At 30.7% G+C, this 18,221-nt stretch overlaps 1 protein-coding gene across 5 annotated transcripts in view; it reads right to left on the minus strand.

The window, feature by feature from the left end:
• LOC100574425 overlaps window positions 1-18,221 on the minus strand; it is a 71,793-nt gene that overhangs the window by 49,305 nt on the left and 4,267 nt on the right. For 4 of the 5 annotated variants that reach the window (XM_029489204.1, XM_029489203.1, XM_029489202.1 and 1 more), the window contains 8 exons: window positions 17,389-17,449; window positions 12,287-12,432; window positions 11,993-12,154; window positions 11,799-11,932; window positions 11,563-11,721; window positions 10,701-10,863; window positions 247-419; window positions 58-94 (listed from right to left, as the gene is read on the minus strand). In XM_029489204.1, the coding sequence (XP_029345064.1) occupies window positions 58-94; window positions 247-419; window positions 10,701-10,863; window positions 11,563-11,721; window positions 11,799-11,932; window positions 11,993-12,154; window positions 12,287-12,432; window positions 17,389-17,449 (1,035 nt within the window). The remainder of the gene's footprint in view (window positions 1-57; window positions 95-246; window positions 420-10,700; window positions 10,864-11,562; window positions 11,722-11,798; window positions 11,933-11,992; window positions 12,155-12,286; window positions 12,433-17,388; window positions 17,450-18,221) is intronic. The other variant, XM_029489205.1, reaches the window with a different exon arrangement.

Raw genomic sequence — 18,221 nt, forward strand, 5'->3', positions numbered from 1 at the left:
AATTAATGTCCCGGGAGATAAAATTTCATTAGAACCTTCATAAATAATATAGAACTCCTTCGACAGTTGGTAAAACGCATGAATTCACTGTGACCTGTCAAAACCTTATTATAAATGTTAAATATATATATTCTATTTAAAGTATGTTAGTTTTAAACCAAAAGTTTTCATTTAAAAACCAATCCAATTCAATTAATTTAAAATTTAAATTAATAGGTTCCAATAAATACAAATATATTTACTCACATGTTCGTTTAAAATTCCACGAATCCATTGAACATGGTATTTCATGTCTATAAATCCTAAGACTGTATCGTTTATTTCATTAAAACGTGAAATCATAACCCCGGTCAAAAAATAAGAATTAGAGTGTAAAAAAAATATGCCTGCTCCACCGATGGTAATATCTAGGTTTAGTCCTGAAACGAGAGATATTTTATACATTACACACACATTAAACATTAAAAATATTACTATTTTTGGGTAGTGGGTGCTAGGAGAAAATCTATTAAATTTTCCCGGGGTAATGAGGAAAGTAACATTAATATTTATTTATAGATTAACACCAATCGACCTTTTAAACAATAGTGTTGAAGTACACAGATATACAGAAGCAAAAGGTAAATAATAAGATCAGATATATATAATATTATAATAAGTATAATTATACGTTGTACAATAGTGTAACAATGTGTAATATTAATATAATATATCAAGAACTAACGGTATATACTGGCTACGCTACACAATACTTTTACGCTATAGTATTATAAAAAAGTATACTCAACGTCTGATGTACTATAGTATGAATAGATTACTTATGCACTACATGACACTATAGGGTAATTTGTTTATAATTCCAACACTTTCCCTTAAACAATATACCCCTATTCATCAATATGTATAACTCCTAACTTCTCCCATAGGCCATAGCTCATGGAACTGCGTTCGTGGAGATGGTTTAGTCATAATGTCCGCAATCTGCTCCTTGCTGGATATGTACTCCAATGAAAACCATCCCTCATTGAACTTTTCTCATATATAGTGGTAGCGAACATCTGTATTGGTTATTCTATGAAACTCTAAATTTCTCACGAGTTAAAACATACTCTGATTGTCTCCATACATTGTGGGGACCATTGATGACTGGTTCAGTAATTCACCTAAAAACAATTTTAACCAATTTAATTATTGTACTGCTTGACTTAAAGCTATGCACTATTGGACTCTAATTCAGTTATTCAGTTGTGATTATGCTAACACACTGTTTACGACGTGAACTCCATGGTATACTTCCAGATCCTGATGTAAATACTGACCTTGATTTTGACCTGCGTGTATCCAAGTCAGCATTATGCACTATATACCTTAAACATGAGTATTTTTCTAGAACAAAATATCAATCCGAAATTAATAGTTCCTTTTAAATATTTTGAAATAAGTTTCACTGCTGTCCAGTGTTGTTCCTTTGGATCCTCTACTAACTAGATTTACTGAAAAAGTTATGTCTGGTCTTGTAAACTGATAAAATTAGCTTCCAACTGCTTCTCGATATGGTACTTAACTAATTAGATTAGTAATTTGTTGCTTGTCATCTAATGAATTTTGAAAGACTGATGGTATTTGAACTAGATTTGCTTCAGTCATATTAAACTTCTCCAACATTCTTTTACACTACAACCATTGGTGAATTACAATTGATCCATCAGATTTATTCTCAATTTTTGTACCTAAAAATTGATTCAATTCTCCTTCGGTAATATTAAAATGTTGTCTCAAATATTTGATCAATGCATTTACATACCGAATAGATGTAGCTGAAACTTCTCATCAATCAATCATTGACCAATATAGCAAAATTTAACACTATAATGTTATTTTCTCTATTAACAACAGCACAAGGATCTGCTTTTGTTTCTAATATATTAAAGTTAAGAAGAAATGTTTTTAACTTTAAGATTTAACATCATGGTGACTGCTTTAGAATGTGGTGGACGGGCCACATAAGATTCTGCGCACGGGCGCAGAGCGCATTCTGATGGTTCATCTCAACGGGCTTGGGAAGTGACGACTAAACTGCGGGTCTCTTCACCCAATCCTACCCAGTCACGACACCTGCGAGCTACCACATATATAACGAAGCCACGAACACCCAATCAACGTCCTCACGGACGCCGGTCGGTCTAATTTTTTGTGTGCTCCCACCAAAAGACCATATAAGCTGAGTTGAAGTCTGCACACCTTTACTGTAGCATCGTTGAAACTTTGTGGTTGTCTCAAGTAAATTTCTTCGTCTAAATGTCCATATAAAAAAAAGCGGTTTTTACGTAAAATTGTCGAAGTTGTAATTGTACTGCTGCTGATATAGCTAATATGGACCGAACTTTATAGCAGGACTAAACGTTTTATTAAAATCAATACTGAATATTTGACTATATCCATTTATTACTAGCCTAGCCTACTAGCAGTCAACATGTCCATGAAAACTGTATTTTGTTTTATACGCCCAACCACAATTTACAATATTTCTATCTTTAGGTAAATTTACGAGAGATCATGTTCCGTCTTGTTCAAGAGATTCCATTTCATTGTTCATGGCTTCTATCCATGTTTTTGAGTTGTGTGACTCCACAGCTTCCTTAATATTCACTGGATTGGATTCGTCTACGAAAAGGCTGAGTTATGGTTTCTTAATATTACTTGTGTCTCGAAAATTGTACATGTTGACATTTGATCCATTTCCTTCTTCATGCTCTTGATTTGCATTGATATCTTCACTTATTGATTCAAATTCATTTATCAAGACTTTATCTTCTTCTGATTTATTGCTGTGTTCTAATGAGCCGCCTTTGTGTAAGCTAAGAATATCAATGTTTTTATTATTATTTAAATTATCGGAACATTCTACAAATTGGTTATTTACAACACATTGATCTTTAAAAATTACGTATCTACTAAGTGACACCTCATTATTTTCTTTATACCAAATACAATACGCTTTTAAAGTTTCTGAATATCTGACAAAGTATCTTTTTCGGCTTTATGCATCCTACTTGTTTCGTTGTTGTTTTGGAACTGAACTATATGCGTTTATTCCAAATTCTATGAACTTTTATATTTTAGAAAATTTATCAAACCAAACCTGGTATGGAGTGTTATATACTTTCCCTGAATTACCAATATAATTTAATATGAACACTACCGTATTGACTGCTTCTGCCAACAGTAGTTTTTGAAAACTCTTGGCATAGATCATTGTTCTGGATGCCTCGCAAATAATCCTCATTGAACGTTCGGCTTACTATTTTATTGAGAAAAATAAATTACACTTGTTTCATGCTATATACCATGATGATTTAAAATTGCTTGAACTTCGGAATTTTTATACTCTAAACCACAATCACTTCTAATAGTTTTAATAACATTTTTAGTTTGATTTTTAACCAATTCTCAGAAAACAATTAAGTTTTTCAGTCAATTCAGTGATCAATGTATGATTCTATCAAACACAACTAAAAAGTTGTCTGTTTTGTGGAGGGAAGCTAATGGAATATTTGGCTGGTTCTCTCAGACCCTTCCCTCCTACCTTAGATTTAAGGCAATAAGAGGGTGTGGGCTACCATTTGGGCTAATCGACCCAAAACAAGTCCGTTTGAGCGAATACTAAATAGAGTTATAGCGTTTGGGCAAGGATTTATTCAACTAAAAATAGAATAAGTTTTCGTCTATGTATGTATCCAAGACATAATCAGAAAAATTTACACTTTCATATTCGGCTGGTAAAATTGATAACAATTCAGTAAATGCATCTCCTATTTCAGCAGGTGGCAAAAATTATAGGCCAAAAAACTTGTGAGCCCCAAATTGACTTGAAAATCTTTAATTAAATATGCTTTCAATACATTTTTATGTTTCAATATTTACTTATACCAACTTTGAATTAAATGAAAAGTATTTAATGGTTGATTGCATATTTGTGATTTTGGTAATATAGGGTACTATATTTTCAGATATGATAAATTATTGATCACCTGATTCAATTAATTTCAGAATAATTAAGCTTATACTGAAATCCTGACTTGTCTGCTAATAATTCTTTCCTAACGATTTTATTAGGGCTTTCATGTGTATGTTCAGTAGCTTTTTTTAGAAACACTTATAATCTTTTTACATTAGGATTATGATTATGTAATTGTGTTATAAATTATAATGTATGATTAATTTAGGGTGACTATACGTCCTCTTTTATACAGAATTGTCCTTTATTTCAGCTTTGTATCCTGTTGTCCAGACAAATTGCTCTCAGGACGCTTTTTGTCCCGTAATTTCAAACTTGTCCCATATTAATCCCGTTTTGTGCCTTACTGTTATTTTTAATTTTTGAAATGTTTGAAATAACATTATTGAATAGAATAATGTAATAATCTATACTTTTCAATTTATTGTATTTTTAGATGTTTATTTTTACTGTTATTATAATTATTATTGTTGTATTATGTAATGAGATGATAATATTTTAGGACTGTATTTTATTTTTTTAAATATGGTCATGATTAATTCCCTCTTGAAGTCCTAAAATCGACAGTAACTTTTGTTAGCTTAAAATATAAAGCATGATATGTGCAATAAAGGATAGTTGATTTTAATGTTTATATATAAGTGCTTTTTTGCGTGTCTTGAGGTAGACAAAATACTAAAGAAACATAATATGATTATCTTTAAAGCCATGAATAGAAAGTAATTGATAAAGATGCTTTGCACAGTATTCAAAAGTACCATCAACATAAATAGATTATAATGAAAAAAGGGAAATTTAAATTTGTAATAAGCAATTTATATATAACATATCTATTAATTTACTGTTCCAATTATACAATAATAAAAAGTCGTTGAAAATAGTGGCCCAATCACTGGGTCTACCTGTTATAAATGTAAAACTGTTGTGGCCCAGTTACCGTATATATTTTTGAAAGAAGGTTAATTGTGGCCCAATTCCCGTGCACCCATCCGTATCTTTGTCTATACCATGAACAGGTAAAACGTAAAAATATTCGCCCAAATGGTAGAAATGAAACTCACTTAAACGGACTGTTAATCCGGGTTAATTTTTTGGCCAAAATGATTACCCTCGTGCAATACAGATTTCGTTATTAATTATATTATATAATATACAATCCAATAATTATATGGATATATTATTAAATTGATATAAAACCTATACTACCTATATACCATAGGCAGAGTTGGTTTTGAAAGTTAGGAAGTATAAAATATATTAAATGTTGCAATATTCCAATATGTCTTGCACAAACATTCACAACTGGCCGAATCCCAGGACTGGTCATTTTGATAAAAACAAATGTTAGCTTCATAATATATTTTCTAAAGTCGTAAACCATGATCATTGGTTACTTACCTAATAATTGAGAATTGCAATCTTTATAGAATCACAAAAACATTAATATGTAATACTTAAACCTGTTATGCTTCAACGTACTAAATATACAATTAATTTAATAATATCGATTCTCGTTTAATTTTAAGTTCTATATATTATTATAAAATAAAAAACCCCTGTATTTCTCAGTACGCATGCTGAAGTAAATACTGGAATGGTAGCGGTGAAAATAGTTTAATTGATCAATAAAATGTAAACTTAACATTTATTAATAAAATATACTTTGATTTACGGTAGAAGCGTTGTTACCATATTGTGTATACCATACTTAGTCGTATAAGACCGTACAATTACCAAACCCCTGTTCAGTAACTTCAACTACCGGAGCCCATCTCCTTGCCAGAGTCTCTGAATACATACAATATAATTCCCATTACTACCAAAGTATATAATATATATATTATATATGAGTCAAAAAAAATCCTGTTCATTGTTATTTCATTTATAATGATTTTTAATCCAAATTTAAACATTTTTACTCATAGCCAAACTTTGAAAAATTAATTTTCTCGTGACGGTATTGGTGTACAGCAAGGTCCTACCGACTGTACCAACTGATTGTTATTTTTTCAAACGTTTAAATTAAGATTATTAATCGTTACAAATCACGTAGATAACGGATCTCGCACTAGATCACTATACTCCGGCCCAGGAGACTAGGAGAGAGTACTTCTCGCTCGCGCATCCATATGAATTAGCTCCGCGGTGTGGGCCCGAATTCGCCGCCCAAAGTTCCCCCACTCACTGCGAACGGCCAGCGTACGGGAATGTTTTGTGGTGGGAATGCGCGAAAACGGACTCGTTTGAGCCGCCGCCCAGAAGTACTCTCTTCTGGGCCGGAGTATAGACGCAGGGTTTTGGAAGCACTGTTCAACCCTCTACTTTCGTACGTAATTCTTGCTGCAATAATCGATCTTTAAAAACAAATGTAACTTTTTCATATAAATCCAATCAAAGTTAAATACTCATTTAAATATCCTCTTCATTCTTGTGAACTAACACAACCAATATTTTAAAATACGTATTAATATAATCATATACTGATTCAATGTTAGGTCAATAATGATTTTAAAAAATAATACTTGTTTAGTAACCAAAAAAGATATTATAACAATCTACACATAATATAATCTCTATGTAGGTGTACAAATTGATAATTTTACTGACTGAGTGACTGATCAATAAACGCACAGCCCAAACCACTGAACGGATCTGGCTGACCTACAGATAGCTATTATGATAAAGGCGTCCTCTAAGAAAGAGTTTTTGGAAATTCAACCACTAATGATGAAAATAATGGGTTGTAAGATAACAACAGTAGTGTCCTCTATCCATAAAAATAAAATTTAAATATACAACATTAGTGCCAAAATACAAAATTTATGAACTTGACATTTGGATTAGTGGAACCTTTAATGATCGAAATGTGCAACAATAAAGTATTTTCCGATATTCGCAATTTAGGAGGACAAGTTTTTGCGTTTATTTTTTTAATTTAAATTTTGAAAAGTAAAAGGTCTTTTAAAAATGTTGAAATTTCTTCTATTTCTAAACGATAGGACGAACGTTGTATTGGGTATAATGGAAAAAACACAACAACTTGAGAACCTCAGGAATATTGTCACAATTCAATTTTACTATAGTTATTTTTACTCTAAAACCAAAATTGAAAGAGTTCTACTCAGTTTGCGTAAACGGCAAACGCGTTTTGTTTATGTCGTAAGTGTGTACTGTGTAATACCGAGATAACACATGCAAGTGTGACGTCACATTTTTTGATTATGAATGAACAATTGTTGCCACTTGCCATTTGTTACTCGGGCAAAAAAGGTACAACAGTACAAGCATGCATAAAATTGTCGCTACCAAATGTATGTGTGTAACTTATATACTTAAAAATTACTCAATTAAATTTGAAGAAAATCTCAGATTTAGATATGTCAGAAAAATTTAGAGAGTAATTAATTTAAACCATATTAAAATATATACCAAGCATTAAATCTAATCCATGACTTGCGAGTTTCGGTTGCCCATCCAGTTCAAATTATTTCACAAAGTTAGGTATACTGACGCAAATTTGCATGTGAACCTAGGCACACTAAAATTGAGATACACCTTACAGCGTATGTACCATATTAGATTTACCACAAAAATAATTTCGCACGGCTGAAACCGGGATATACTCAATAGAAAATCGTGAAAATACATAATATACATAAAATTTATGCGTTTTTGAGTCCTTGAACTTATACTTCAAATATTGGCAATGTAAAAAAAATCTTGGCTTACACCCGATATGACTGAGGACAACGCGCCGGGTGGACCAGCGGGCATGACCAGTTTCCGTTAAAAGTGTACCTTTTCCTTTTACCCAACTCACTTTTCCGCCAAAATTATACATATCCCTTTTCCACCAAATCAAAAAAGCTAGTCTAGTATTTAAATAATATTTAAATATTTTGTGTGCATATTATAATTTGCATATAAAATTAAAATTATTTTTTAAATTAAATACAGGATTCATAATGATTTTCTTTTTCTTACCACTATTAAAATGTTATACCTACTATTTATAAATCAAATTGAAATGTTATTTTGTTTTTATTTCACATACATGTTATTTATATATTATTTTACAATTAACATTCTTACAACTTACAATAGTTGTATAATATTTCTTTTACAAAGTCATATCTGGGAATTTAAGAAAAATATAAATATAAATATTGAAATTAAAATAAATTAAAACAGTTAGTCACATTACCTGTAAAGATCTCCATTTGACATTTGTATACTCAGTTAAAAATTGGTAATTTCAATTTTGTATTTCTCGAACTTGACGATATTGTGCCACGTTTGGTAGATGGGTACTTCTAAGTTCAACATAGACTTTCGTTTGTAGTTCATTAATTAAAACGGTTACCAAATTATGGATAGATGGCGCTTTTTAATAAAAACCTCGATTAAATTTAGAATGGAATGATTCACAATTGTTGGTCGTTCGTAATAAATAAATATTATATATATAAATAAATAATTATTTAGTTATCTTTCATCTTATCTAGATAAATAGTTGCGTTTTATCTAAATAATTATCTAAGATAAAAAATCCATCCATCTAAATAAATTCGTCTCCATACAAAAATTAAATACACTTTTTATTGTCAATTTATTTTTTTGATAATTAATACTTTTAATTTGAATCGTTGTCATCTCAGCAAAAAAATTGTATGTCCATAATAATATTATATATTATGTACCTACTATTTATTATTGATATTTTCGTTAGGGGACCAGCTTAATGCTCAAATGACAAATATACCTACATTTCATTGTTATCTTGTGTTGGTGACTCGTCAACAGTAAGTCAGTGGAAAAATATTATAAAACTTATATAACTTATAAGGTATAAATTATTTTTAAGTAGAGTAAGCTACTCAGTCAGAGCTATAAACCGCGTATTTAATTGTGTTTTCCTAGTTCCGACGTGTACAACTGTAGTACCGATACGGGTCAACTGTGTCAACCAACTGCAATTGGTCTTGAATTTTTAATTAGGTTTGGGTACGATTGATATTTTAAGTAATCGAAGTTATATGAATCTTTATATAATTGTTATTTATCAGTAATAAACTAATAACTAATAAGTAATAGATAATATTATATTTGTAACAGTATATTATATAGTTTACCCGGAATTCTGCACAATTGAAATGCTGTTGTGTTGTAGATGTTTAAATAAAAAATATTATAAATTAATTTTATAAATAGTATATGATCTTTGTTGTATCGTTAATGTTATAAATATTATGACATGATCATAACGTGCAATACAATGTTCTCTTATTTATTGTATAGTATATACTAATGCAATGTACATAGTATAGATGATCTAAATGTACTTAATATAATAAAAATAATTGTATATCTACTAGAAAAAATTTAAATACATACTAAAACTGTTGTAAAGGTTCATAATAATTAAAGTTTACCATGACGAGTTGTTTAAAATAGTTTTTTCTTGATATTTATACCTAATTTTGAAATGTTTCAAATTATTTTGATAATATTCTTACCTAAGAGTTTGATAATAGGTCAACTTACTCTAATTTTAAAACTATTGACACTAGCGAACGAAAATTTGCTATGTTATACTTTTGTAAGACGAAGACAGCACAAGCGGGTACCACGTATTTTTAACGATCCGGGATAAACGTTAAATGCTTCGCTGTCGATTATAAAAAATATAACTTGAATATTATTATTTTATTATTATTAAGGAATTTGTATAATTATTGTTTTTGGGTTAATTTTCGTTTATCAATGCAGTTAAACTTCCTTATAAGGAACTTCCATTTAGTAAAATATTTTCTGTTTAACCAGGTACTTTAGAAACAAATGTGTTTAATTATATTTAAAGAATTTATCTACAATACGAAATTGTTTTTGTAGCCCATGAGACATTATAGTACCTATGGAAGTTTCTTTGTTTTTATTTTAAAATAAATATGGAAATTTGGAACAATTAGTAAAATTACAATTTTGTTTAATTTTAAATGTTGAGCGAAGCAATGAATGTATTAATCTTACACTGATTTCTGTTTTTAATTAATTTTTATTGTTTGTTAATGTTTGTGTTGGTGTAACCGATAAGTAGTCAAATGAGTTTTTACATTTTTAGTTTCAGAATCTTTTCTGGGGGAAAAGAAAATATAGTTTAATAAACCATGTTTAGTCAAGATAGATCGATTTTCTTTTAAAAGTTTAACTGTTTTAATTACTCTAAAAAAAAAATAGATATTGTCAAAAAAATAGTTTTGCATAACTTTTTTTTTAATTTTTCCAAATATTAAAAAAAGCACTAGAATATTTTATTTTTGTTCCCCAAAGTACCAATTAGATCTAATCATCTATCAAATAGCTTCAAATTAGTTAAAAATCGAACCATTTTCACTACACCAAAATGCATTCAGACTTCATTGACACAATAAAAACAACACGTATAACTTTAAAACCTATGCTTTAATCGCTACGCACCATTGGCGTAATTTCCACTTTTGACTTGGGGGGGGGGGGGGCTGAATATATTAAAGACAAGCAAACCATTGCAATATAGCATTTTAAAATTGTATGTCCTAGGTTTTTTTTTTTGGGGGGGGGGCTAAGGTTGAGTTTGGGGGACTTAGCCACCCAAGCCCCCAGTTTGTGACTATGCTACGCTCAGAATCTAAATTCGTATTACCGCAATCACAACCAACACAAAGCAGATCATAAGTTTCATATTCTGAAATTCCTTTTTTACGTTGGAAATTTTGACAAGTACCATTGTCGATGTATGGAAATGATCTTTCTAATACAAAAGGACTCTGAGTGGCATTTACTTCATTTTCTCCCCAAATAACAATCTGTAAAAATATGGAACAGTATTATAATGTACGATTGTAAAAAATATATAATATTAATACCTTGTTATGTAAGTGTTGGTAATAAGTTCAATTGTTAAATTACATTTTGACTAACTGTTGACATTAGTGAGAGCTAGCTACTAGCTAGTAGTACCGATTTTGAAAAGCGACGAGTTGGTGAGATTGTGCGGTGACTATGTATAAAACTACAATAAACCCTGTTCTAAACGGCATGGAATACACATTACCTAAAATTGAACATCTTTCCACGAAAATTGGTAATATCGTCAGTGGGAGAATTCCAAAGGGCGATTAAAGGCATAACCAGAAAATTGGAAATAGTAGAGGTATTTATAGACGACATTATAGTATCAGGAAGTACGATAGCCTAACATAGCTCGAGACAGGACGAGTCGTTAAGTTACAGCTACATAAGGGGCTAAATTCACACAACTTCCCCATTTTCACCAAAACCTACTGCGCAGTTTTTAAGCTGAATTTGAAACTTATACAAATAGTTGGTTTTCTGAGTTTATTCTTAGTTCATCAATTTGAAGCTAACATCAAAATGTATTTACTTATGTGGACAATTAAACTATACCCTTAAACAACTTTGTAAAAATAAGACCAGACAGCCTTTTTCAAATTATATTTAATGTAGTTAAAAAAGCTACAAATTATATAGTACAACATATTTACTTTTCCTAGATCTCCAGTCTGTATATTATATATACTATTCCAATCGATACAAATAGGTGAAATATCATTGCTAAACGAAAATTTGTTTTCTAACACAATAACAGCTATAAGATCATCATCACGTTCAATATCATCTTCCTTCAGGTAAATTGTTTCCACCTTCATAATTGTTTTCATTTATATTATTTTACATGTCATACAAATTATTTGTAGAATTTGAATTATTAATAATTTACATTCATTATTTGAGAAAATTCAGTGCCAATTTTCGAAATATTTTTATCATATTTTCCAACGGCCACTTTGAATTCACCAATTCTTACTGATATTTTATTGGCCACTCGACCGTGAAATCCAAAACATCCACCCCCTAAAAACGTTATTTAATTAATTTTCGTTCCTTAATAAATTCATTATACAATGATTTTACCAGAAATGACTACATTTGGAGCAATAATTGAACCATCACAGATACGGTAATAAATAAAGTTAATTTTATTAAATTTATATACTTGAACATTCCAAGGTAACGTTTCAACCGCTGTTTTATTCATATCTCCTTCTTGGTTTTTTATATTTACTCTACCGCAATCTAAAACAATATTAAATGTATCTAATATTAGAAGCATCGTATTTACATAAATATGAGTAACTCTGATACTAGTTATTACACAAACATAAAAATAATATTAAATTTAAATGTAATACAGCTATTATTATGTACCCATTGTTATATTTGTTCCATACTCGTATCGAGCACACAACTCTTTAGTCTCGTCCAAACCATCTGTACAATCCTTAATACCATCACAAACTAACGACCATTCAATACATAGTCCATTTGAACAATAAAACTTATCCTCAGTGTATCTATAATTGTATTCAAATGTGCAACAAATGTTAATTTAATATTAATTATATATTTATAAAGACATATGAAAGCTGATCAAGTTTTTAGAATACCAAAAGAAATACAATATGTGGTATCACTGTAATTGTCATAAGTGATAACCGGCTAACCTTAATAATAACAAAGCTACAAAAACTGTGACTTCGATATAAAATATAAAAATAATATAGCACGTGTAATTAATGTATTTCGTCTTCTTACTTTTTTTAATAATATAATGTTGTACAAATAAACAACATATAAACACAATATATTAAATAGTTACGCGGGTTTTGATCCAAAAGGTTCTATGTGTAAATTTGAAATTGTTCAGAAAAGCCAATTTAAATGTATTTAAATATTGTTCAGCTTATAATTATTTGATTTAGGGCCTCTTTTACATTTACAATCATAGTTTAAACTTCGGTTACGCTTGAACCACTGATTTTACCGGCCAAATTCGGTGGTTTAACCGGAGTTCAACTATTGTAATACGGGCCCTTAGACGTATAAATTATCAAAAAATTTTAAATTAAATCATAATTTATATTATCTCATTAGTTAATTGAAAAGGAATTTGGTTATCAAATAATATCGATAAGACCAAACTTGGAACCAAAAAGTTCTAGAGGGAGGACCTTTTAGCCCAAAAATTAATAATCAAACGCTGTGTATAGAGACCCGACCATCCGGGTATTGATAAGAGACCCGACCATCCGGGTATTGATAAGAGACCCGACCATCTGGGTATTGATAAGCACTACTATAAGCGCATCGACGAGTGCCGCAAAACGTGTTATCACTGCACATACTATACAACATTTCTTAACCCTGTGACCCACTTGGGGAGGTGTTGCATAGCAAATCGGGGGATATTTTCGTTTTTAATTGTCTGAGCGAGCACAGCGAGCGAGTGACCCCGCTCGGTGACTCGGTGCAACAAAAATGCAATTTTCTTAACCCTGTGACCCACTTGGGAAGTGTTGCATAGCAAATCGGGGGATATTTTCGTTTTTAATTGTCCGAGCGGGCGCAGCGAGCGAGTGACCCCGCTCGGTGACTCGGTGCAACAAAAAAAATGCAATTTTCTTAACCCTGTGACCCACTTGGGAGGTGTTGCATAGCAAATCGGGGGATTTTCAGTCAAAAATACTTTTAAAAGTTAATATATAATATAGCAAGTCCCGGCGCATGCGCAGTATGTACCCGGATGATCGGGTCTCTTATCAATACCCGGATGGTCGGGTCTCTATACACAGCGATAATCAAATATGAGATCGAACCTTTTTGCAAACAATATAAATAAAAGTATTGTACCACATAGAACTTCTTCTACATAGTAATACCAACCTAGCATACAAAATAATGTATACTGATCCCGAACTTACTTAATTTATTTTATTTAAGAACAGCGTCAAATTAATGCATCGCAATATTATCAAAATTATATTATTATTGTTATAAACATTATTTACAATATTATAATTATTTAATATAATATAAACTTAATATGATAACAAAATGCGAGCAAACGTTGAACAATGGAATATCCCAAAGAATATGTTATTATAGCAAATACTTATATATCTATTCACAGGGACGGCCTGGCCCACCGGGATACCGGGAAGTTCCCGGTGACCTGACCTATTGGAACTTGCTATTGGCCTGACAGATGCATGACATTATTTTTTTAAATAATTAGTGTTTCTTTATACTAAAAAAATATTCTTACTAGTATTAATTCTAAGCAATACTACAAGAGAAAAATCCTAATATTATATATATATAGTAGGTATAGTATATTAACATTACGTATATATAGTAGGTATACCTGGTTGTTTTGGAGTTTTATACTGTCGAAGAATTTTGTGGTGACCAAGGAAGACTAGGTGATTATGTTTAACCAAACGCGCTTAATACAATAAGTTATTACTACTTACTAATTTTTATTAATAACAATAATAATTGATTAGGTACCTATTTAAGATTGGTATATTTTGGGACGCATAAACGCATTATTATTATTGTGTACTCATATAGGCTTCGATTTTCGTCTGATCGTTAGTGAGAATGTGACTACTTCGTGCACACGAGCGTGAGTCACTCTCTAAGTGTTTTCATATTATATTTTTTTTTATCTAAAATACTTTTTATCGTATCGAAGCCCGAATTTTAATTTTACTTTAAATAGTGTTATAAAGATGGATGTTAAAAATAACAAATATTGCGCATTATTCAAATGCGTATTTTTACTTCTATATAATTATAATTTTGAAAATCAGACTGATCCTACCTACAAAACGTTGTCTTCTTTTAAATTAAAAAAAAAGGACGAAAACCAACTATTCTACAGGTCGTGAGAGTTTTTCCTATAAGACATGTTTTTGTATTAGAAACGCACGTGCGGCCATTAATTGTACAAATTATAAATTGTTATAACAGCTTCAATTAAGCTGCATAGTAGTCGGTATTCCATGTAATAATTTGTTAATTGAACTTATTTTAAGAGAATACGCCTATCTAGGCATTTTAAATATTTATGGGCAGTCACACTAAAATGTTGACACTGATTTATGGACTGTCTTTTTTGTGCTCTTCTAACATATAATAAAAACTAAAAGGTTAGATAGGTAAATAAATAATTATAAGCCCCCCCCCCCAAAAAAAAACTGAAGTAGACATACAAATTTGGCCTGGGTAATAGATTTTCCCGGCCTACATATATTTTTCTCCCAGGCCGTCCTTGTCTATTCATAACATTATTAAACTTTTACAACACCGCCCGACCACTACGACGCATTATGAATTCACAATAATATTATTATTGTACGCGTGGTAGTAAAAATCACACTTTTTGTTCCCAATAAAATAGTTTTTAACTTAGATAGAACCCTTTTGTTCTAACATTAAATAAATTAAGTACAGTTCTATCTATGTTTCACAAGAGTGTTATTTTGAAGATAGATAGAACTTTTTTTGCACTGAATAACTTCTTTGATTCTTAACATATTGAATTCTTTACTAGCTAGAAAAAAGCGCGTGGAAATTCATAGCCTAACCTTTTGGATCCAAACCCGCGAGTAGTTACAATAGATAGTTGTGCCAAATCCAACTATAGTTAATTATCAGCCAACAGTGAGTAATATAGTTAAAAAATAACTAAATTCGCTAACGAAATAATATTATCATGTTAGGTGTACGGTGTACCTACCTAAATTAGTGACTAGTCAGTGAACAAAATATTTAAATCATAACATAAGGTATTCATAAGATTGTCATTTTTATATATCTTAAAACGATTAATATAAAATAGATTCAAGATATATAATATACAATTCGATTGCGAAGCACATAATTAAATATTATATGGTATTTCCGAATCCGACGTGAAAGAGTGGGTAGTAAAAATGTAAAATAAGTATAGCAAATAAGTATAGCAAGTTAGTTTTTACATTTTTATTATCCTGGGTTTTTATCTTCCTGATCATAATGTGTATTTAAAATTAAGAATACCTAATATTATATATATACCGTATATTGTTTGGTGGTGCTTGTAAATTACGCTCAGATTAAGCAGGTAGTAAAAATACTATAGTAAATTGCGCCCGGGATTTTTTGTTTTCTAAAATAGGTATAGTAAATTGCGTCCAGGATTTTCGGGGTTACATATTCAATGTCACCTATTATGTGTATTTTAAAAACACTGTTGTTCATTTATTGGTGGATAAGCCGAATGTTAACGCTATAATCGATATGGTGTTAGCGATATAAATTAATTAACGCGTATACAACGACTTTACGTATAGGTAATACTTTAGTAAGCCGTTTGCATACAACAGTGAAACATGGATATTATACATACTCAATTTAGCCAGAAAAAAAATGATGTTATAATCTACCAAACTTATAAATTTTCAAAATTAAAACATGAAATGTCTTCGGGTGAAACAAAGCGGCGATGTAATGTAACAACGTGTATTGAGTCCAGTGTTTGGAAAGAACGTCGTTCATGAACGCACGTTCACGCGTTCACGTTCATTTTTAGTGAACGATACGAGAACGTCACTCGTTAAATTAAAATAGAACGTGAAACGAATTTGATGGATTTTTAAGACGTTCAATTTATTTACCCTTTAATAAAATATATATTTATAAAATATACTAATTATAGTTATATTATATATAAGTCTAAATAGTATTTTTATTTTTGGCTTGAGTTGTATATGATTATATAGACTTTTATATTAAAGGCTCGGTCAAACAGAAAGCGGGCTGCTCGCGCGGGCACTGTAAAATAATATAAAGACGGCTTGCCCGCCACGGTCCGCGTACCCATAAACCATGGCGGACGAAAAGTCCGGGTACAAAAAGTCCAGATTCATTTTTTGATTGCCGGACGAAAAGTCACCCTCTGTTTGACTGAGCCTTTACAGCAGGTAAATGATTCATAAAAAAAATGTATAAAAAATAAATGAACGACCCAATGATCGCGTTCATTTTTTGAAAGAACGTGAACGTGAACGCGTTCGTTTGAAAAAAACACGAACGTGAACGTGAACGAGTTCCTTTTTTAAGGACTGAACGTGAACGAGTTCATTTTTTAGTGAACGTTCCGAACACTGATTGAGTCTCTAAATGACTATCTTAAAAATAATATTTCTATTGGGCGCAGTTTACTACACAGAAATTTGTACCTGAAAAATACCGGGCGCAATTTAATATACAGAAATTTATACTTGAAAAATACTGGGGGCAATTTATTACATAGAAATGTATGCCTGAAAAATACGTGGTGCAATTTATAATTGTTTCCCTTTGTTGGGCAAAATTTACGTTTGTCCATTAAGACTTTAGTGCTCTAATCCCCCAAGGCCCCAACCATCAATATTTTCGACACTTACAATTATATAATATTAATTTATACTACAATCACCAACATTGAGCAAGATGATACAGCTTGCCGTCTTTCGAGTTTTCTGTCACACAAAATACCGGATTCTGAAATAATACATTTGTATGCATTAAATACGTTAACAATGTTTAGGGGATTAAAATAATTATTGTAATCAGTATTAACAGTTTGAATTCAATATTAGGTATCATATAACCGTATATATTGTGCATTCATATATATATGCATTGCATATATATTATGTAACGTTATCCCTGGGGGTGGGGATTAAAATAGGATGACCATGCGTCCTCTTTTATACAGGATTGTCCTTAATTTCAGCTTTGTATCCCGTTGTCCTGACAAACTTCTCTAAGGACGCATTTTGACCCATATTAATCCCGTTTTTTGCCTTACTGTAAATTTATAATTTTTTAAATGTTTAAAATGATACCTATTATTGAATTATAGAATTGATTATAGAATAATATAAAAATCTATACTTTTCAATTGTATTTTTGGATTTTTGTTTTTACCGTTATTATTGTTGCATTATATAATAATATGATAATATTTTAGGCCTGTATTTTATTTTTTTAAATATGGTCAACCTATAATACACCCTCAGTAGTTCATGCCCGTCATAGAATGCAACTAAAATAGACCTAAAAGGTGGCAGAAGCTGTTCTAGTATCAAGCATAAGTTAGTTAATGCTTGAAAAGCATACTATAGTGATATAAGATGCTATTTCGATGGGAAAGCCAAGAGAAAACCACCACATTATCATCCCTAGTGATAAACATTAAATGTTAACAGCAAACCATGGTTACAACAAATCTAACAATTTAAACACATGGAAATGTCCAGTCTTGTAAAGT

Source organism: Acyrthosiphon pisum, chromosome A2 (assembly GCF_005508785.2).
Source record: "Acyrthosiphon pisum isolate AL4f chromosome A2, pea_aphid_22Mar2018_4r6ur, whole genome shotgun sequence".
NCBI classification, from domain to species: Eukaryota; Metazoa; Arthropoda; class Insecta; order Hemiptera; family Aphididae; genus Acyrthosiphon; species Acyrthosiphon pisum.